We start from the raw sequence: 23,171 nt of genomic DNA, 5'->3' as shown, positions 1-23,171 counted from the left end.
TGTTCAAAATGCTCATAGCTTGAAGCTCGGGCTCGTGGCTCGCTCGATGAAAGTTTGACTAAAACTAGCTAAAAATACTTGATTTGAAACAACTTGAGCTGAGTTGACTTATTTTTGTAACCGAGCCAAAATCGACCATGGCTCTGCTTGTTGGCTCGATTTTGGGATCATTTAACTTCAAAATCGAGCTCGAGCTCAAAACCACCCTAGCTCGACTCGTGAACAATCCTACATACAAATTGTGAGGTTGGGTAAAGAAAATATGTCAAACTATACTCACGGGTCTAGTCTTTAAACTTTTATTGATGACATAAGTAGCAGCTTATTAGCCACTTCTACTTTTAATCCAACCTAAATTGTTCTGCTTCCATCATTTTCTGCTTGTGAATGCAAATATCTTGTCACGCTCATGGTGGCTAAGTGATCGCTATCTTCTTTGGTTACCAAATCTCACATTCACCATATATTTCAAGCCAGCATGTCAAGGCATGAGTAAGATCAAAGTTGCAAGCCGAGTTTGAACCCAACCTTGCAACTCATTAAAGGATTTAAAGGGCAATTTAGAACTCATGACCTACTTAGGATACATATGCAAACACATATTCTAGTTTGAGCAAGTATAAATATACTAATTTCCAGGGTACATATAAATTCTACCAAACTATCATTTCTTAATCACCTTTAATAATCCCCAAACTAGTAAAAATTGATCACAATGTATATTTTTTATGTCGGCAATCAACTAATGCTTAATGAATAATATAAAGAAATTTATATCAGATATCCAACACCCGTTTACATGCACTACGCATCAAGAGATCATGCAACAGTTGCTATGAGCAAAACATCTTTACAAGTTTTAAACCACTCTGGTAAGTCAAAAACAAATCAAAATGTCTTATCACTTCCTATCGAGTACCAAATTCAACACAGTATACATAAACATGATCACTGTCATTTAACATTATGGCCCTTCCTTCTTTGCTGCAACTCATACTGAACATTTGCACAGATAAAACAAGCTGCCCGACATGATTAATAACAATCCCCTAACAATGTGCCACCTATCTCGACCAAACTACATAACCCCCCAACCCTCTTTACCCAGCAAATATTTCATCTTACACCAGTTTTTAAAACTAGTTCGTTTTACCTTAATAACAGAATATCAAATAAAACAGATTTTAACATGAAAACTTGAAAATTTTGATTTTTAGGTAATAAAATTTCCATCTTAACATCAGATGACCATGATTCTTGGTGTACACAAAACGCAGCCCTGATACGAAATAAAGATTACCTGAAGCTATCGAGCATAGTGGCATACAAATTGTAAAGATGTAAACAGAATATCTAGATTCATGTTATATCAATATATGCAAACAATTCACCAAAAATCATGGACATGATACTGCTAGACCAGCAATTATTATTGTTTTACTAACACTACAACTGGTTTGTGCACTTTAAAATTGAAAAACTACGCATGAGCATTACTAGAGCGATATCAAACTAAAATGAAACACATCTTAAGTACTAGTTAGTTCTTGTCAAATCATATTCTCCTACAATCTAATCCCATTTAATACTTAATTAAAAACATTACCTACTATATTTTTTTGTTAGTGTGACACAAGGAGATTGCTATTATATAAGTCGGGCAAACCAGCTTAACCAATTCTCACCGCACTTGATACATGAAGGAAGCACCATAACTGCAAAATACAGTTGTCCAGTGATCAAAAAGGGAATTAACAATTAATCTTTCAAATGTGAATAAAGTTAAAACTATAAGCAAGATAAATATAGAGGTCAAAACTCGGGGCCTTACTGGAAAATGACAGTACAATGCTCAAGCCTCTCCGCCTGCGTTGCCAGCAATAGTTGCCTTCTGTGTAAAACAGGTAAAAGAATGATGGGTTAATCTTGATGAAGTGTGAAAAGAGCTCAATATTAAATGCTGTATAAGCCGATTATGAGTCTTGCTTTGTTTATTTATTTAGATGTATATCATTTTGTTTCGGTCAATATTTGTTTACTAGTTTAAAGGAGTTTTAGTTTGCGAGTAATAGCTTGAATAGAAAGTAGTTTTTCTAGTGTAGATAGAAGGTTAAGAGAGTCTTTGTATTGTGTAGTTTTCGTTCTTAATAACATTGAAAGAATCGGTAGTTGGTTGAACCCAAAAACACCGTATGGCTTTAACTTGAGACGAATAGCTTGAATAGGAAGTTATTTTTCTAGTACAAAAATAGAGGGTTAGAGAGTCTTTGTATGCTGTAGCTTTTGTTCTTAATAATATTGAAAGAATCAGTAAGCGGTTGACTCCAAAATCCAGTGTGTTCTTATTCGTGCTCATCATAATATCAGATCGTGTGTGTTTATCAAGATCTGGGCCAACAAAAGAAGGCTAATGAAAAGCACATAAGCATTTTACAAAAGCACAAGTTTAAAAGACCTACTGGTTCAATTTTCGCATTGCCAGTCGCTGCTGTTCCTGAAAACCTGTAAAATAATACTTAAAATTACTGCTTAAACTTAAAATGGAAATTAAATTTTTTGATGAACCTAGTTAATTACCTGAGTGCCCTTGCTTTCTTTTTCTCTTCTTCTGCAGGATCAGGACCAGAAGCTGCTGATCCAAACCTAGAAAGTCTAGCCTTCTTTTTCTCCTCGTCCTCAACAGGTGTTGACTGAGTAATACCAAATCTGATCAACAGAGAAATATAATCATTAGTTAACAAATAAAACAGTGATAACTTTGAACAAAAAGAGAATGAGAAGTTGTATCCTCTAAACAACCTCTCCGCTCTCGCCTTCCTTTTTAGCTCCTCGGCTTTCTTTGTGCTATTTGATCCTTGTGACCCAGGTGATGTACCAAACCTGAAACACAACAGGTCCAAACTTATAAGTTCAGATGCTCCATCACAGTTTACAATGAAAACAACAACCAAGTCAAAATGATTCAACTGACTGATCCCCATTAAAAATAAAGATCACAAAAACTACAATGTTGTGATGAACTACATAATACAGATCTATTAAAAGAGATGCAGAAAAGAAGTTTCTGCCCCTCAAAGTAACAATCTCAATTCCTTCCCAAGACACAAAACCACAGATAATGACTTCCTACTCAATTTCAAAAGGCAAATCTCGTAAACAACAACAAACAACCGTACCCAATAAATCCCAGAAATAACAAAGCTATCGGTAGGATCTGGGAAGGATGGGATGTAGACAAACCATACCTTTATCCTGTTGGCAATCAAATTCAAATTGAAAAAAAAAATACAATGAATTTGTTAAACTTGCTATTTGAATATCACTAAATCAAGTCTGTTATGCATACATCTGACGCCAGAGTTCAATGTAACGACCCCTATTTATCTAACATGAATCGGTGCCTTCGACTATCCCCATCAACAATCTCATAATCTCAATCTCACATTATAAAATTAATTTCTCTCTCTTCAATCTACAAAATTTAACCCACTCCAATCTTTTACTCCCATTAACAACCCAATCTCATCCTTTTTTTATTAAATAAATTCAATTTATAATTAGTTTTGATTAACTATATAAATATAATTAAGTAATTATATTTTTTTTTAAATATAAAAAACTTTAAATATATATATATATATTAATCAAACACACTTTATAAAATAGATAAAATCTGACTAACCAATAGAAAACTAGTGCTTCAAATAAGATAATTCAATAATGGTTAAAACTAACATTTTATATAAAAAATACGATTTTTTAAACAAACTCCATTTTTAACGAAATTTATACCGGAATGCTCACAAAAAAAAACTAAGTAAGACTGTGTTTTTAGATTTTTTTAAAAAGTCAAATATAATAAGTTATAAAAAAAAAACCAAAATATATATATAAATAATTGTTATGAATTAAAAAGAAAAAATAAAATAAAAGCACATCCAATTGCATGCTGACACGTGGCCATTATTGAGAAAAAGAAGGGATTGAAATCCCAATTGGTGGACCGATCGGTTTGCCCCTTTAATGCCATTTTTTCTTTTTTTTTTCTTAATTGTTAGGATTGCAATCCTAGATCATGAATGGGAGTAGTCTTCTAACTGATGCAACGATCAGAGTACAACCATTCAAATCCTTAATTTAGTTTACATAGAGACCCCTTATCTACTTATAATTACATATTAACAACACTAAACATACTTTCTACTAATGACGGAAATACACCTATACTTAATATTTAGTTTAAACTTTCAACAAATCCATGGGAAAATCTTGTAAATAAATCATATAAATATTTCTTAAGATAAACCACAAGATCATACACTGGTTCGAAGCATCAAATGCTAGACAACACAGAGTAACTATAATCACTACAGCAGTACAAACAGAACATATGTTTTTACATGTCATGCTAGAAAAAAACAACTGGTCATAAGCAGTTCCTCCAAATAATAGTAAACCAATGAAAACTAAGCATCAATAACAGTATTAAAGTAACAGCAACATACAAAAGTTTCACAAACTGTATAATCAGGCAAACTAAGTAACCCCTATCCCTAATTATTTATCACAAAACACACTCACCAAAATAAAACCCCAAAGTCAAACAGAATCAACCAATTCCACACGATTCCACACAATTCATAAGCAGTGGCAAAGCTTGGACAAAATCGCCCGGAGTGGGGGGAACTCAATACGTATACAAATTTTCATAAACCGGAGATGACGCACAAATTTTCGGACAAAAACGGGTAATTATACACTACTGAGCAAAACACTTAAACGTAAACCCTAACCCTAGCTTCGCATATATAATTCTTCCAAGCCAAACATATGTATTTGTGTGTGTGTGTATAACTACCTCTCAGCACGAGAATTCCTCTTTTCTTCTTCCGAAAGCTTAACCGGCATACCGAACCGCTCGGCACGTCGAATCTTCCTCTCAGTATCGGTAACCGAAGCACCGTCTTCGGTGTTTGTATTATCAACATCCGTCGGCGGATCTTTAGTATTCTCCTTTGTTGTTGGTTCTGAATCCACCGCGTCTTTCTTCTCGGTGGATGAAGCGGGTGCTGGTGGTGTATCGGTTGAAACGGTTTCAGTTGTTGTGGTAGGCACCGGGTCTACGGTGTTGGTAGGATGATTGTCGGTCGTTGGTGTGGTTGCTGTGGTGGTGGATGCTGCCATCGTCGTTTAGGTGCAGAGGATTCGATTGATTGAATGAATGATGAACGTGCCCTAATTTGTGAAGTGTGATCGATTTGGGATATATTCGAGTTCTGGGGTTGTTAATTGGATATTTTAGAACCTAAGGAGTCAAAGTGTACATTCTCAATAACAAAGAGAACTGACAAGTAAGTGAGTTACAAACTAACAACTCATTTTTGTTCACAAATATATTTGTTAGTTCTTTTACATAACTTAACGAAAGGTCATAGCCCAGTGACTAGGCATGTAAACGAACCAAACGTAACGGAAGTTCGTATATGTCGTTTATTTGATAAACGAATAAATATGAACAAAAAAGTTGTATCCGTTTAATTAAACGAACGAACATGAATATAGGTTTCGTTCGTTCATTTATGTTCATAAACGTTCGTTTATTTATGTTTGTTTATGTATTAATAAAAAATAATTAAATATTATTTGGATGAGTCATCTACTCACAGGTTTTTATATTTGTTAATTTGTGCTCATTAAGTGTTTTCATTTATGTTTATTTATGTTTGTTTGTGTTCATATATTTTCATTTATCTTTGTTCGGTTATTTTTGTTTAAATTTTAAACAAACGAACATAAACGAACACAAATGTTCATTTTTTAATTAAAATAACATGAACATAAATATTTGTTCGATTAATTGTTCATTTAAAGCTAAATGAACAAACACGAGCATGCCCTTGTTTGTGTTCGTTCGATTCGTTTACATGTTTTCATTATTCACATTGATGAATACATCGGTCTCAATCTCTAGGCTCTGTCGATTTTATTGATGTTTGTTTGTGTTCGTGAACACATTCATTTCTTTAATGAACGGACACAAACATAAAATCTTGTTCAGTAAGTGTTCGTGAACACATAATTTCCTTAACGAACGAACACGAACAAGGCCTTGTTCGTGATCGTTCGGTTTGTTTACATCCCTACTCATGACGCTTTGTTGGATGTCGTGTCTCGTGGGTTCGAATTTCGCCTGAAGCAATTTGCTCTAAGCTGAGCAAAGGTTTTTCCAGTTGTGAGTTTCCTCCTAGGTGGGTGGGTCGTGTCACCACATTAGGAATGTGTAAAATTTTATTAGGAACTTCCATATTAATGACTGAAAAATTGATCCAGCCCATTATTAATCATACAGTCCAACTTGCACACGTACTGGTACCAAGGGCAAGATTATTGGAGATTTGAAAAAGAAAAAAGCAACGTTGATACCGTATCGGAATATGGGTACAGTCGCGATCTCATCCTTACGCCTTTGTTAGAAAAAAAGAAGAAGATTATGGATGACTATTAAATTTTTTGGAGAAATACGTTGCCATTGGATAAAATTTTCATCACCGACTGACACTTAGACGGAGGAAAGAGAGGGACATGCTAGTGAAGACGATGAGCGAGAAAGATAAGTTATTGTCATTGACCGTATATCGTTTTTGGTGAGAAGAATGGGTTCTATGAAATCTTGACCTTCAACTCGTAAAATGGAGCTTAGTCTAGCTCCTAAAATGAAGCCTTGAACTCATTTATTAGGTGCTTTATGGTTAAATGAGTCCGATAGAAGTTAAATCTTGTTTTAAATCGGCTTGGTTAGAACTTTTACGTTGATCAAATAGCTTACACATGTTTGATTCATTTACACCTCTAGTTTCCTATCCTGCTAGGAGCCTGAATTTTTCCCAATTCCATATTTTTCTGAATCATCATAAATTTATAATTTCAGGAGTTTTAAAAAATAATATAAAGTTGCATATGTTTGAAGTTGATATAGCTGTATACTCTTTTCCTTTCTTACTACATAAAATCACACAACTAAAAGAGGGGAAGTCACAAGACTGGTTTCTTGATATTTAATGACAGGTCTCAAGTAATTTCCTTTCCGGTTAAAATCATTAAGAACTATAAGGTTCCATCTAAGCATTTGGCATATATGAAACAAAAAAGAGAGCCCTTATAGAATAAATCTTACATGAAGCATCATAATCTACCACCAATAAACTTATACATCTGCATACCAACTTATGAAATATGAACTGTTATTGTCAAATCTTATAGTAAACAAATATGGTTTCCAGAGTATTTAAAACCCTCACAACAAATAATATATTAGCTATATATAAACACCAATCAACATCCCAACCTGTGTTTTCCTGTACATAAACTTCCATGATAAACTAACCATCATCAGCATTGGTTGAACTGTCCCGATTTGTTCCCTTTACAAACTGTCCTCTAACACGCGGCCTTTGTTCCGCCAGTTTCTTTCTGTTTTGATATCGCACCTATCAAATTAAAAGTCAAATTAAATCCATAATTGTACAAATAGGCGACTGAGAATCTGAGATAATATTATTGTTTAAGCCAAAAATAAGTCACCTTTTTCTGGAAGCATCTGGTTTCTCTCTTTTGGCGGAACTTAGTCAATGCCGCCTCTCTCTCTGCAGAGTTGTGGCGGGCTCTGCCGCTGCCGCCACCACTAGCATCACCACTTCCACTTTTCCCAGCTACACCAACATTACTTTCTACATTAGGCACATTGCTTCCATGCTTGCTACCCGAGCCACTTCTGTTCAAACTATGATTTTCAAGGTTACATTCAACGGGCCCACCCTTGATATTTGATGACCCACAATGCGGAGCATCTGCGGCTAATTTGCTTAAACCAAACTCATCATGCTTGGACAATAATGGCTGGTCTGTTGCTATGTTATGGTAATGATGAACATGATGATGATGATGTATGTGTTGAATGTGGAGCTCTGGATGCAGATCACTAGGTGTGGTTCCGTCAGCTTTCTTTGGTATTACTTGCTGAAACAAGCATCAAGGATTTGTTTTTGTAAGTTTCAAGTAATAAAAAGATAGAGAAATGTGGCATTACTCATTACTGACCTCACTTGAGCCTTGATAAATGAGATATCCATCAAAATGAGCGTCATGGTCAGATTCTTTGTTCAAAATACTAGTTCTATTATCAGGCTGAGAACAGCTTCCAGCAATGCCAGGTGTGCACTTCATGTTGTATCTGCAAGAATTCAAATTACAATCATTAGAAACATAAGTACATAACTTCTTATCAAATTACAAAATTTCAGACCTTGTGAAGGCAGAAAGCTCTGAATGTCTCAGAATATTACAGCCATTTTGGACTTTTCTCTCATCAATTTCAGTTGCGCGAGGCCTCTTTAAGCCAGACTCACCAGCTATGACTTCCTTAAAATCATCAATAACCTTAGTATTTGCACCCATAATCTCTTCAGGTTTCTTTTGACCCTTGATTTCTCCATTTTCCATGTGGGGATCAGACATTTTGCCATCTTCGATTTTGTGCTTCTTTGAGTCCTTACTTTTGACATTGAGTGTGGGGTCAGTTACTTGATGAATGTTTTGTTTCATACCAATATGTTTAATAGGAACGTCAGATGTATGAATTGCAGTTTCTTTAACGTTTGCACCATCACCTGAAAAATAAAACATGTTTCTTGGTAATATGAAAACAAATGTTGTGGATAACGTAAGTAATTCAGATATCTGAATACCCAAACAGGGTTGTCCTTCCTGGTCAACAAAATCCCTTCTTGGGCGTATAACTAGGCCACAAGTACTGTCTTGGTCACATGGAGATGCTGCTTCTGGGCTCTCAGGTTCAACACCTTGTTTTGTCCAAGAACTCTACATGCCATTGCTAAATCAGACTTAAATTTAATAAAAATGATGATGATGTCATAAATATGTCATGCAAAAGTACCAGAGTGCCACTACCATCATCACTACCACCGTCAGTGCTTCCATTTTCATCCCCATCTTTCCCATCGTTGTTGTTAAACCTTAAGTTGCTTTTTGAGTTTACAGATTTTTGAGCTTGTGTGCCACTTTCGCTCCCACTACCACTAGACTGATTGAAACAGAATAATTTTCCAAACAATGGGAAATAGTAAAGTTAACACATGATGCAACATAAATGCAGAAATAGAGTAAATTTCTTGAAAATTAGCAAGTTGAAAATTATATAGAGCATATATATTACATACACTGTGACACCTCCTCCAAACGTGCTGCCAAAGATTCTTAAGCTCGTTTTTACGAATAGGCTTCACCAAAAAGTCTACTGCACCCTTTGATAAACACTTAAAAACTAAACCCATTGAATCATGAGATGACATCACTGCACACAATCTCATAATGAATGGTGGTTAATAGCATCAATTAGTAAGATTTTGCAAGATATAGCTAGATTTGTTGTTAATTTTGTATATAGAAAAGATTAAACAAGGTACTTACTGATCACAGGGACATTCTTGCGTGACTTGTGGCTCATAATCTTGCATAAAAGGCCGATTCCTGAAAGAAAAGGCATGACTACTTCAGTTAAAACAATGTCAATGTGAACGGATAGGTTTTCCAAAATCTTCCAGGCTTGTAATCCATTGGATGCTTCAATAACTGCCAAAAAAGACAACACAAAAAATAGAAACTGTTAAGACAGTCACCATCAGATACAGTCATACAGGGCATGAAACAAGATCAAACTTAGAAAGTATGATAACTATATACACTAATGCATTAAGTTTTCAAAGGCTAACCTTCATAGTTACAGTTGCGGAGCAAAGCCGTGACAATGTGACGAGTACAATCATCGTTTTCAACCAACATGACCTTAATGGATCTAACATGGAGAAACTGCTCCCAGTGAACCAGTGATCCTTGAGGCTGTTGCTGAGCTGCTTGAACAGCAGCACTTCCCTGCACAGCCACCTGGCGTTCGTCTTGCCCATTTACCACAATTTTACTACTTATCGGTTCCTCACCTGCTTGCGAACCTGGTCCATTGCCCACAAATCCGTTCACATCTCCCTGATAGTCAGCTTCCACTTGACTATTCACCTGCAGAAATCCCTTCCCTCTTTGGCTACTGGTCATTGAAACGTATCCTGCTAATAATATTCAAAAACACAAATTATGGAATGGTCCGAAAACCATACTGATACTCGTCAAACCTATTAAATGCAAGTAAATAAGCCGCACAAAGCAGCCACATCAAGCAATCAAAGTATCCAATCTCTTCAAAGATCAAATACAAAACCTTCTGCCCAAAAATAAATGCAAAACATCCGGAGATGTGAAGAACACATATCAATCTAACAACACCATGAATCAACCAACCAAAACTAAACCAAACTCTTCCATACCTGCTAAAAATGACTTCCTAGACTCACCATTTATCCCTGTCACAAACAACAAACAACTGATTAGCCACCTCTATCAATTACTACTTCAATTACAAAATCCAACAATTACCTGACCATTTCATGTCAAATACAGCTAAAATGTTAACACTAACTCGAAAATCAACTAAATCCAGCCTACTAATTACTGAAAAGAAACACAAATGACCTCCATCATACACTACCTCAATTACAATATCCAGTAATTACCTAACCATTTCATATCAAATACAACTAAAATCCTAAAACTAACTCAAAAATCAACTACAACAAGCATACTAATTACTGAAAACAAACACAAATGACCTCTATCAAATACTACTTCAATTACAAACTCACCATTTCATGTCAGACACAACAAAAATCCTAACACTAACTCAAAAATCAACTAAATCAAGCAATCCAGCATAGTAATTACAAAAACGAAACACAAATTCATAATCAGCATATAATAATACTAACTAATCGTTCAACTAATATAGAAACTAGTACCGAACAGATAATTAAAAAATTACTCTAATCTGTTACAATTAAGATATAAAATTACCGAATCGTATTGGCGAGTAATCATGAACAAGGCGATTGGATTATGATGGCAAAAGCTAGGGTTTGGCAACAACACGACAAGTAAAAATATCTGGCTAAAGGAAATGTAATGAGATTGACTGGTGCAGAAACAGAGGGACTGGTTATTTGAATTGGAGTAAAATGGAGGACTGGAATGGAAGATATTGTGAGGGCCTACCAGTGGGTGACGTGGAGGAAGTGTAGGTTGGCGATGTTACACGGTGGATATAGATTGGTGACGTGGAGTGAATCTAAAAGAGGAAATGGAGCGGTTGAGATGGATTCGGACCGTATCATTCGGGTGGGGATAGTGGACTGGAGACACGTGGCTGTGGCTTGCGTGAAAAGATATTTTGTGATGGGAAGATTGTTGATGGCTGTGCAGATTAGACCCCTCAAGTTTCAAGTGGTTTACTAATCAGGCACGTTTTAGTAAGTGCAGGAGTTTATCTTTAAAATGGTTCTAAGGTTTGTAAGGTAATACAGATGAGAGGATAATATAAGCCGTTCTAGATCAGTTGGTAGAGCGCGTGGCTTTTAACCACGTGGTCGTGGGTTCGAGTCCCACGGATGGTGATTGTTTTTAAACGACCCGGGCTCATTTTCAGCTTCGAATCAAAACTGCAATTGTTTGATGAATGACCGTTTCTAACCAGTTGTTTGATTTAAGTCAGCCCAAATTGCCCGTCGAATAACCCTAGCAAACTCAAATGAACCTGAATGTAACAAACAAACTTACCCAGCATAATCTCATTCATAGGATGGGTCATGATTTGATGCTTAGTTTTTCGTGTGGATGACAAATATCATGATAGGCTGACACACACAAAAATAAGGTTTTGCAATATAAATATGAAAACAAAATAATAGTGTTCAACAACTATCCAAAAAGTTGCAAAAAAACATATCTTTTTAGAACCAAATTTCCCAAAAGTATATCTTCCTAAAACTGGCATTTATAGCATATGAGATAAGTACATAATCGACCATAAAAAAACTCTTTCTATATAACTTATTGATTGATGCATACATGTAACAAATATACCCTGTTCTATAGCCTTCTGCCTTATTTGAGAAGAATACCAGAAGCCTTCAATTTTGCAAATAATGATATGTGTATTATAAACAGAAATAAATCAAACTATGCAGCAGCTGTCTTTTTAAGATGGTATTCATCTAGATTAAGAGCCTCCAACAACTTTGGCCATGATTCTGGGATCCCTCCTGGAAGATCAAACTCCATTAATTTCCCTCGCTTTGGTAATAATCCTCTACCGGTTCACTCTGTGCATCCAAACACAAACATATATGATATATCTATCCAGGGGAGGCTCGGAGGGTGTGCGAGCAGCACCATCGGTCGGGGCACATAAGTTTCGGGGGCACAAACTTTTTTTATACATATTACATATATATGTTTCTGGCGTTAAAAATAAGGTTATTTGCAATGGTTTATGAAATAATGACATGCTCAGAATGGTTTCTGCTTATAATAAATCGGTCAATAAAAGTTTTATCCATGTACACCAGCGAATAAAAAATTTTCGTTAAGGCCTACGGGCCTTTTTATTTTGGCTCGGCTGAGGTATTTAAATTCTCAGAGACGGCCCTGTATCTATCATTCATCATAATAAACCTCCTAAACCGGTTTATTAAAAAAATTGTAAAATGATACCTTTTCTTTGTAAACACGAAGCCGCTCTTTGACAACAGGTTCGGTGTCATCAGCACGCGTAATGAGCTTTGAAGCACATTGCGGGGGTGGCAGAAGCGGAGGCATTCGCATACCTGGCAGCCCGTTCTCGGCCTTTGCATCGATTGAGGCCACATTGAAACCTTTACCACATTCACTGCATATCCTTCTTCCTAAACACTTCTCAATCAATACATCTTCCCTTAGTTTCAGATTCACCACTAAATCAATTTCTGTCACATCGTCAAGTATTTCCTAACCGAAACAAACATTTAAGGTTACAAAATTTTAATAACAATTCATAAAAGTCAACCTGGTTACGGGCCATGTTAATTTAACACTTTGATATCGTAACTTGTATAGCATGACACTTACCGCTTGTCTTATTGTTCGTGGAAAACCATCAAGAATGAACCCTGATTCGCCTCTTGATTCTCCGGCTTCGAGTCTCTTTGACAATAAGTTGAATATGATTTCATCTGAAACCAACTTCCCTTGATTTACCACCTCATCAAGCTGAAAAACATAATGAAGAAACTGATTTATAAGCAAACGATTTAATGAGTTTTCCTAACTTTTGACTTGAATATATTTATCTATGTATGCGTTATACAGATGTGAGGGCATCACAACGAATTAAATCATGTCCAAAATGAAGCTGAGACCAATGAGATATCGATGCTTGAAGTTGTGTGGTCGGAACACCAATTTATGCGAATTTGCTGTACCACTACTCATTCATCCGGAATGTCCTGCAGTACATACCGCTTAGCCTGTCTTACCCTAGGAGACAGGCGAGTTCTTCAAAGGGAGACTCAAAATTTATTTTGACGGACCCGTGTTAAACACTAATCGTCAGCCACAACCATCAACAAATAGTTTGCTCCTTGTGCAGTCAAACATAGTTGAAGAAATTGTTGAAATTGTGTCAAAACAACGGATCGAATTATCTCGTTTATGTAACCTTGTAAGTTTTATAAAATGCATTATTTCGATTTTGTAATAGTCTATTTTCCACGAATAACTAGTCTATTTCCCAATCCACCGCTTATGGCCTACTGGTAGGAGGCTTGGGTTCTCCGGTGGAGACCCAAGTTCAATCGCCACTTGTGTCACTTTTTGTGGATTAAGACAATAAAGGATTTGAGCTAGGCCTTATGCAATATTGTCAGTTTGATTCCAGAGCTCACTCAGGTTTTCGTCTCACCGTGTGTTACATCAAAGAATTGCTCTTATGGTGACACAACAACTGTCAAGTGGCAGCTGGCAGTATGGTTTTCTTAGGGAAAGCCAAAGCCAAACTCTAAAGCAAGTGTGGGCCCAGGCTAAGACAACATAGTTTGGACAAAAATGAGGCAACAAGTTTAAAGAGTGCGATTGTCTAAACACAAAAACTCACCTGGTTTCCCGAATACCAAGAGTATTGTTATTATTAAATTTTCAATATTTTCCTATTTATTTTAAATAAATGTGAACCAAACTACGATAAAAAGTCAAAACATGACAACAATATCAATACCTGACGAGACAGAAGTCCAGAGGAAGACAACTCATCACGAACAAGATCACCGGTGGCTATATGAGGGACACCGAGAAGATCAGACAGTCTGCTGGCGTACGTACCCTTACCAACACCAGGGCACCCTAAAAACACCCACTGGAAGCTTCTAGAATCCCCCTTGGGATCACCGGTGGATTGGATTAACGAAACGGTAGAAGTGTTGGTGGAAAGTGATCTAATGAACATGGACGAATATTGGGGTTTGAAGAATTGGCGGGTGAGTGCCGCCATTGATGTGGTGGATTCGAAGAAGACAGAGTTTGCAGAGACAGAGGTGGAAGTCAGTCGTCCGCACGCATAGACCTAACGACGTGTGCTTCTTCCAATTGGTCTTTATATTATAATCAAAAATATTATTATATATTTTCTTTTAATATAGTCAATTAACATGAAAACAAAAAATAACGATTCCACGTTTGTGTCATGGAAAACATCGTTCTCCTCCAATTTTATACGTTTACGAAAATAAAATAGAGTTAGTTACCCGATCATAATCTTATATTATTATTAAAGAAAAATACTCTCAATTGATTGTTACGAATTTCTTTCTATTCATAAAAATGTTAATAGTAAAAACTACAAACTAGTTCAGGTTGATACCAAGACGAGCTTGCTCCATTTGTAAACAAGTCAATCCTAAGCCAAGAGCAGCTCGCTCATTAGCTCGGCTTGGTTTGGCTCAAATTGTGTTACGTTTCCTCCACTATTTTATTGTATATATGCACATGTTTGTGTGTACGTAAATATAAACAAGCAATTTATGATATTTGTTCAATGAATTAATATTTTGTTGATTCGAATGAGTATACATTATTTTGTTGTTAAATGGGTTAAAACACCTTTATCTTTTGTTGATTTCATTAACATATTGCACTTTATAGTTATTAATCAATTGACTGAAATATGATTTTTGGAAAGAAAAAAAACGATAGCGGAGGAAAACCTCCTAGGAATAAGTGGCATGCTCTATTTTACTTGTGAAAGACAATAAGGCTATGTGTTGTGATTTAACTAGCAAGGGCTAGTTAAAGTGTTACGCCAATGTCATGTAGGTAGAGTCGTAGAGAGGTACATCTAGCTCACTTGTTAACTTGGTCTCGTTGTAGGTTAAGTCGTTAACTAGCTAGTTATGATGATTGAGAAAATAAAGAAATATAAACATAATAAGTGGTTCTTTATGGGTACCCCATCTTCCATCGATAAAGAGCTCGTTATCACGCTAACACAACCTCCTTAACATGTCCCCATAATACCGCAGGTCCGCAACATGGTGTAGCCAGCATTAAAGAGATGCCACACCACCATAACCTAGGGCCGTTCGCTTCCACAACGAGCAGTCAAGATCTCATTAGATCTTATTAGATTCATTACATGTGAAACATATTTTTTTAATGTGTTCCACATATGTTTTTAACTTAATAGTTTATATCAATGTAGACAAATTTCCAGGCCCAAAAATGTGGAAATATATATATACAAGTCAACGTGTAATACTCATATTTGCACGTAAAATTCACATATATACTTGCTTCTTTGTCTTTGACGCCGCTCCAGCTCCACCGGCAAGTTTTACACCTCACTCTTTGTATTCACACACTAATCAATGAAGAATTGAAGATATTTGATATTTATGTAAATTGTGTCGGACATTCTTAATTTGATTAAGTTGGTTTAGTTTACTAAATGTAATAATATTAGTATGATAATGTCTTAGTCACCAATAAACATAGAGTTGCATAGACTATAGAGGCTTTGAATATACGATCAATAAAATTTATTGTAACGAGCTTTTAGTTAATCTTCTCTTATGATATTAGAGTGTTTATCGATCACTTGCTTGAAATTAAACATTTTCATAGAATACACTTGTAACATTAAGATATCCAAGATAAGGAAAATAATTTATTATTACATAGGAAACAAAAAAGTATATTAACAAGTAATAAAATGACATGTGTTATTTATTAAAATATCATGAGCACTTGAGGAGGTATATGTTTATGTTTAAAAGTAGAGTGACTAATAATTTATGTGATATACTATATTGACTGATTATAACGTGAGAGGTTAATATATCAATTATATGTTTGCTTATAATTGATGGAAAAAAAAAACTTGTTTCAATAAGTTATTATAACTCATTTTATATGGTGGCGTATTTTCATTATTTGAGTTTGTGTGTATACATTCTATTCTATATGTTATTATTTGTTATGGGTAGTATTGAATAAAACAATTAACCATAGTTGCAATTTTGTATCACTCTCATGAAAAAGGATGTGATTAGATATGACTCTAGCTCAAAGTATCATAATCCTTAAATCTCTTGTAATTACTTCCCACTTTATATTATGTGAAAAAAGTAGTTTATAAAAAAAGTTTGGATAAAACAATTTACGTTGTCATATCTCAAATGTGCTCATGAACTAACAACATTATTGTAAGAGTATGAAAGTTTTTGAATGACTTAAAGAAAATGAAAGCATGAAACTTGTTTGTTGCCACTTTATTCCTTGAAGTGAATGTGATTAAATAATGATAACATACAATGAATGAGGTTGACCATTGATATTTTAATGATATTCATGTCAATAATAAGATTAACCATCGATAATTTAAGCCAAAAAGTTATAATATAAATGGTTTTGGTCATAACTAAATACTTCACATCAAGAGTTTAGTTGTGTGGTATATATTGTAGTTGATTTACCATAGTGCATAGTGCATAAAGATGGAACCTCGAAGGAGTAGGCAATAGATATTACGTATGAATCTATGACTAAATACGTAAAACCATTAGAAAGAGATTTGGTTACATTTGATTAGTTTTCAGTTTAGTAAATCAGCATTTCAATATTATAAGAGAGATATAAAACACTTATAAAAAGATATGAGTTCGTAACGAATTATCACCCATCCACAATTGTTAGTAACTAGTGTTTTACCCGGCGCATTGCGCTGGAGCAGGTCGGTAAAAATCGGGCGGCGGTAAAACCTAGGTATTGAGACGGTAAGTCGAGGCGAATTCGATCGGTTTCGGTTACCTGTGTTGTTGTACCGGAACTAAAGTCAAAAATAAAACAAACATATTATAAAATTAAGGTGGACCAATAGGATGACGTCAATCGATAAAATTTAAGCGTTGGTAACTGTTGTCTGTCCCGGGCGTTGAGACGGTAACTCTACACGAAGTCAGTCGGTTTTTGTCGCATTCATTACGATACCATAACTAAAACAAAAACAAAAACAAAATTAAAAAAAAAGAAAAAATAACAAAAAAAATGGCTTAAACCAATAACGTGCCGCCAAATACACCAATTGGGTCCTTGGGACACCAAACTTCTCAATAATAAGATATTTAAAACATGTATTCGTTTGGTAAAACTCGGAAGTTGGTAAAACCCGAGTGTTGCGGTGGTGAGTCGATGCGAATTCAGTATGTTTCAATTACACTAGTACCGGAATTGGAAAAAAGAATTAACATAGCCCAATAGCATTGTGCCACTTGGCCCAATCAAATTAATTACGACACCAAACTTTATGTTTATACTATATAGCTAATTTAGGTATTAAATATACGGATCTTAGGAACAAACAAACATGATATCTTAGTGATGTATCCAAATGTATAAAAGTTGAAAATATTATTTTAATATTTTCCATGTCTGTATATTAATAACTAGGTTAGGAACCCGTGTATTACACGGGTTGGACAATAAAAACGGTATAATTGATAAATCTTTTTAAATATGTTATATGATTAAACTTACGTATTACATATAATAATGAAAAATGAAAAGTTCATAAATCACTCAAATTAGAAATAAGTTGCAAGTTTTATATATACAAATAAATTGCTACAGATTTACTGAAACATTAACAAACCGTACGTTGTATAGCAACAAAGCATATACAATTTTTTTTATTTGAACTAATTGCTAGTTTCCTTAATCATTGATGAGGCCATCTGAATCCTAATTATTACTTCTACTATTGCATGCAATTCATAACAAAAAAATAGCCAAACTAACCATGATTTAATACCCAATACTTGTCTCATTCATCAGTTCGATTTGTACATTCATAATTAGTCAAATCAATCAAAAGAGAGAGAAAAAAAAAGAAAGATTGGCTAAATTCATTTCAGCTCGATTTCAAAATAATAAGGCTTTTGTATTCATATGTGACACTGATGTAACACAATGTGTACACCTTTTAGAATCAAATTATCCTCTTATTTTGGTAAACTCCATGCAAAAATTCGTTGTATTCGGTACTTATTTGAGTTATTTATGAATTTGCAGGTCCGGGCGCCCGCCCGACGAAGAAACGATGAAAATATGGCGTTTTTCGGACAAAAATCAAGAATATGTCAAAAGTGCATGACCATGCTAAGAAAGCGCATGACCATGCAGAGAGCAGGTGCATGACCATGCTAAGGAAGTGTATGGCCATGCTGAGCAACTGCACCATCATGCACTTTATGGGTATGATGGTGCACCTTTATCGGAACCCGTGCACATCTGATACCATGCCAAAGTGCATGACCATGCTGAGAAACTACACCATCATGCACTTTATGTGCATGATGGTGCACCTTTATTGGAACCCGTGCACATCTGATATCGTGCCAAAAGTGAAACTGCACCATCATGCACTTCCGAGTGCACGAGCCCGTGCACTATCCGATTCCGAGAACAAGACAGATCAACTTTGAAAGTGCACTAGCTAGTGCCGGTAATGCACGACATGCACTTTTTGTGCATGACCATGCACTTTTTTGGAACCTGCAACTCTGAGCCGCCAAAAGTGAAAGTTTGACTTACCCAAAATAGTGCACGACCATGCATTTTTTGTGCATGACCTGCACTTTGACCAGAAGCTTATAAACACTTGTTTTCACTTCATTTTGGTGTGTGGAGTCTTGGGGATTCTCTCCCAACCAAGTGCAGCAATTTTTGGGGATTCTTGGAGGCTTCCACCAACACAAGATTCATCATTCCATCCTTAAATCCTTGCTTGATCTTAGTTTGCATTCATTTTTTCTTGAACATGTTTTGTAAGCTTATTTCTAGTTTGATTGTAGTTGTACTAAGCTTTATGGGCTAATTACTTTTGCTATTTAGACAATGTTGAAACTCTTATTAATGTGATATATTATCTATGCATGATTTTGGTAAAGTGGTTTTCTTTCAAGAATATGGTTGAATTTATAAGTTGATATTGATGGTGTTCATGCTTGTTATGTTACATAACCTTGTTAGTTTTGCAAATGTTTAGGCATTCATGTTGGAAAACTATGTTCTAGATGTTTGTTTGTAAACTTTGAATGTTCATGAATCTTTGTTTACATTGCTAAGTTAGGAATGACTAGTAAAAACTAACTTGGTTTATAATTATTGATGAGTATGAAACCATACACTTAATATTGAAAAATTGATGAGTGTTGTTATGATTCTTGACTTGGTGATGACTTGCTAGTTAAAGTTTCATAAGTTTATATTAATTTCATGAATTTGGCTACTTTAGTGTAATCTTAGGTGGTTAGAATGTTGTTCATGCTAGCTTTCCTTTAATTATGAGACTTTGTTGTTTTGACAAACAAGTTAGTCTATGTTTATCTCTTGATTGAAAACCCATCATGATGATTATTTGCTAGTATTAGGTTGCTTTATTAAAATCTAGTATTTATGTTTAGATTCATGATGTTTTGCCATATCATTGTTATTTTGTCATGTTAGTAGAGTGGATTATTGTCTAGGTAGTGTGTTGGATTGATTTTTTTCTTGTATTTTTACTTTCTTTGTTGTAGGTTCCCAGCCGGATCTACACGGAATATCTCGTTCTACGTAGGTGCGGAATCCCTACGTAAGACGTTACGAGCGTAGAAGACGATATATGTTAACCCGATCGAACACACGTTACAATAAGCAAAGACACGTTGTATATTGCAACCGGAAACACGTGATATCAATCACTGATTACAGGACCTCGTACAATAATGACTCGACCGCTTCCAAACTCAGCCGTAACCTAATCCTTATAAACACGACAACTTCGCCTGGCATGTTCAGGCGAAGTTGTCACTAACTTCGCTTATCTAACAAGTTCGTCTATATCAGCGAACTTGTTAGCTAACTTCGCTTAACACAAAATACAAATCCAAACGACTCGATTACAGACACTATATACTGAACTACTGACATCATGTACCAACAGACTCCCCCTTGGCAGTAGCTTCAATCTTTATATTCAACCACGTGTCTTGTAATCTTCAACAATCTTGTATCTTCATCTTTAAGCATGAACTCCTTCACGTACACAAACTGATACAATTCTTTGATATTTCTTCGCTTCGTCTTTCCAAGCAGGAATATAAAATATCTTCTTCTCATTCAGCACCTGCAGATCAGCTTGCGACAAGTTCACTAGATGCATCGGATCATAGACTCTCAGCAGCTCTTGTTCATCTTCGTCCTCCATTACTGCTTCAGCTGTTTCACAATCTACATACCACCACTTCAGATCCTTCAGCACATCCTTGGGCATTTGTTTCATCGGCACTTCTTTTAAACACCGGATCGGCTTATACTTCATAATCATCCAAGGTTTGCCATCTGCTCTCATCCCTCTATCTTTGTCTTCAATGAGTTTTCCCTTTTGTGGTTTCAACAGCTCGAACTTCTTCTCTTTTATACTTTCCTTCCAAACAATCTTCCCAATGACTCTAGCCATGTTATCATCACTTCTGTTTATTAACCCCAATCTGGCTAAGTCTTTCACTTCACATTCTGGCAATGTATTCAATGATCTCAACAATCTTTTGAAGTACTGAACGCCATCATATCTTTTAATTACAAAGAGCCTCAACTGCTCATCATATATCCAGCATATAATCCCCTTTCTCGATTCAGCATAGCCTCTAATGTTGTAACTCTTCTTAAACATAGTAGGGACCGCCGGTTTCTTCGTTTTTACGAACCATTGAGCATAGCCTTCTTTCCATCTTGGCTGCTCTTCCCATTCTGTCTCATCATTTCCAATCTCTTGACTCATATCTGCCTTATCGACTTCTGGAATCTCATGCTCCACATTCTCCTCTACTATCTCTCCCTCTTCTATATCATTTTCAATAACAATCTCTGCACCAATCTTCTCTATCTCATCCACCGGTAATACATCATCATCACCTACAAATTCATCATCCATCTCCTCAACGTCCACTACCACCACATCATCACCACCAGCTGCACTTGTCGACTCCCCCTGAGTTGTGGAAGTCCCAAGAGCTTGATCAGTTCTTGGCAACTCTCCACCTGCACCTTTCGATGCATTGGGATCATCGTCTCTGTCATTTCGCTTCTTAGTCCTCAGCTCATCGCCCTTACAGCTCGTCTCCCCCTGAGATGCCAAGAACTCCTTCAAAGCATCAATGATTTTGCCATGTTCTATCAGCAGGGACGACTGTATCTGATTCTCTGCAACGAGGCGTTGAATAGCATGGGTCTGGATAAGATTCACCCTTGATTGTTCTGCCACGACCCGTTCAAGTGCTGCTATTCGTTCAGAGTCTGATAAGGTTGCATCGAAATCAAACCTCAGATGTGATATATCTTGAGTGTACTGAGGAGGGATTTCCAATGTAACCGGGACCTCAGAAGTAGGCATAGACGTAACCGCAGGTGGTATCGTCACCGATAACCCTGCAGTGGCCACAACCGTCGTCTCAATAAATCGTGCCACGACCTCTGTTGGAGTAAGAGTTGGAGGTGGCAACGATACAATCTCCGGAGCCGATAGTTGGAATGTAGTGGGTGGGAGGCCAAAGGCAGACTCTCAACGGAACGATTTAAAATTGCTACAAATTACATGTGAGTTTTGTAATTTTGTTTATATTCAATAGATTGGATGATGGAGATTAGTTAGATTCTTCTACATGTGACAACATAGTTTCATTTACGAATTGGTTTGGGTTGACCCAAAATCGTTTTTATTCCAAGTAACTAGAATGTTAAATACGACCACAAAACAGTAATAACCTATTTTTTATAAGATGATTTCGTCGATTTTATGCGATAAAAATACACTTTAAAGTGTTTTCACTTTTCACATGTTTCAGTTTTAGCTAATAGTGTTTGCCATTTTACAGACTGCTATTAGAACATATCCGAAATCGACCCATTAGACATATTTCACTTTTAGCTAACTGTTTATAATTTGCGTTGTTGATAGGCATACCTGGATAACTCATTTAACGTGTTGCATATTAAACATAACCCGAATCAACTTATATATAAGTGAATTGTTATTTCCACTTTCTCCTATAAAACTTGTCACAATTGTCATATCTTGGTTGAGTTTTTGAGCATTGAGTTCCCACAAAAATATTTATAGGAATGATTAAGCAATCTCATGAATCATGATCAACAACGTCTTTGATGCTTATTTATGCGAAACAAACAGATAATATTTCTAATGTGAAACACTAAAGAATTGGGAACGTGTGTAAATGTACACATGCTTCAGGTAGTAGGCATTAATATTTGTATGTCATAATATGTGTCAAGTATAAAAGAAGTCATTCAGACTTTTAGTCAACTTTCGATAGGCAAATCCTTCAAATTTTATAAGCTACAATCCAAAATTTAAATCGAAGTTTACCTTATGGCTGCTTTCCTCTATTTCCTTTATGTCCATACTTTCAAATGTAACATTATTCAAGGTACAAACAAATAGAAGTTAAAAATTACTAAGAAGAAAAAAACATATTTACGACTACTTGTGGCTGAAGAACGGGTCAAAGTCAAGCAATTGCTTGTGGGACGAGTGACACCACTTTAACTTGTAAGTTTTGTTGTAGTCGAATTGTTGTCTTGTGTATAGATGGTTTGTAAACATGTAAACCTTGTGTCATGTTGAT

The 23,171-nt window shown here is 35.7% G+C and overlaps 3 protein-coding genes and 1 non-coding gene across 7 annotated transcripts; 1 reads left to right on the top strand and 3 right to left on the bottom strand.

Annotated features, from left to right (window-relative positions):
- Positions 1-836: 836 nt before the first annotated feature.
- LOC143582769 (uncharacterized) lies at positions 837-5,320 on the bottom strand. Its single transcript, XM_077065257.1, has 6 exons — positions 4,859-5,320; positions 2,800-2,880; positions 2,578-2,706; positions 2,460-2,502; positions 1,832-1,891; positions 837-1,715 (listed from the first exon to the last, which is right to left on the bottom strand). The coding sequence occupies exons 1-5, from the start codon at positions 5,182-5,184 to the stop codon at positions 1,853-1,855; spliced, it is 618 nt and encodes a 205-aa protein (XP_076921372.1). The 5' UTR covers positions 5,185-5,320; the 3' UTR covers positions 837-1,715; positions 1,832-1,852.
- Positions 5,321-7,301: 1,981 nt separating this feature from the next.
- On the bottom strand, positions 7,302-11,152 carry LOC143582770 (two-component response regulator-like APRR7). 4 transcript variants are annotated; one of them, XM_077065261.1, is made up of 10 exons: positions 10,978-11,152; positions 9,789-10,136; positions 9,487-9,648; positions 9,237-9,370; positions 8,954-9,100; positions 8,745-8,877; positions 8,303-8,666; positions 8,098-8,230; positions 7,582-8,016; positions 7,302-7,487 (listed from the first exon to the last, which is right to left on the bottom strand). In XM_077065261.1, the coding sequence occupies exons 2-10, from the start codon at positions 10,123-10,125 to the stop codon at positions 7,380-7,382; spliced, it is 1,953 nt and encodes a 650-aa protein (XP_076921376.1). In that variant the 5' UTR covers positions 10,126-10,136; positions 10,978-11,152; the 3' UTR covers positions 7,302-7,379. The 4 variants fall into 4 exon arrangements, with proteins under 4 accessions (XP_076921376.1, XP_076921374.1, XP_076921373.1 ...); XM_077065259.1 differs by lacking the exon at positions 10,978-11,152 and adding an exon at positions 10,395-10,577; XM_077065258.1 differs by lacking the exon at positions 10,978-11,152 and adding an exon at positions 10,395-10,416 and having other exon boundaries at positions 9,789-10,139.
- Positions 11,153-11,500: 348 nt separating this feature from the next.
- On the top strand, positions 11,501-11,573 carry TRNAK-UUU (transfer RNA lysine (anticodon UUU)). Its single transcript has one exon. It is a non-coding gene; the product is annotated as a tRNA-Lys (tRNA).
- Positions 11,574-11,854: 281 nt separating this feature from the next.
- On the bottom strand, positions 11,855-14,647 carry LOC143582779 (adenylate kinase 1, chloroplastic-like). Its single transcript, XM_077065269.1, has 4 exons — positions 14,210-14,647; positions 13,066-13,206; positions 12,673-12,945; positions 11,855-12,281 (listed from the first exon to the last, which is right to left on the bottom strand). The coding sequence occupies exons 1-4, from the start codon at positions 14,480-14,482 to the stop codon at positions 12,240-12,242; spliced, it is 729 nt and encodes a 242-aa protein (XP_076921384.1). The 5' UTR covers positions 14,483-14,647; the 3' UTR covers positions 11,855-12,239.
- Between the last annotated feature and the right edge of the window lie 8,524 nt (positions 14,648-23,171).

The sequence above is a fragment of the Bidens hawaiensis genome, unplaced genomic scaffold, assembly GCF_021521415.1.
Source record: "Bidens hawaiensis isolate Kalapana, Puna unplaced genomic scaffold, B.hawaiensis_p1.1 tig00031945_1, whole genome shotgun sequence".
Taxonomy (NCBI): Eukaryota; Viridiplantae; Streptophyta; class Magnoliopsida; order Asterales; family Asteraceae; genus Bidens; species Bidens hawaiensis.
The sequence above is the reverse complement of the archived record's forward strand: the minus strand, read 5'-3'. Positions and strand labels throughout refer to the sequence as shown.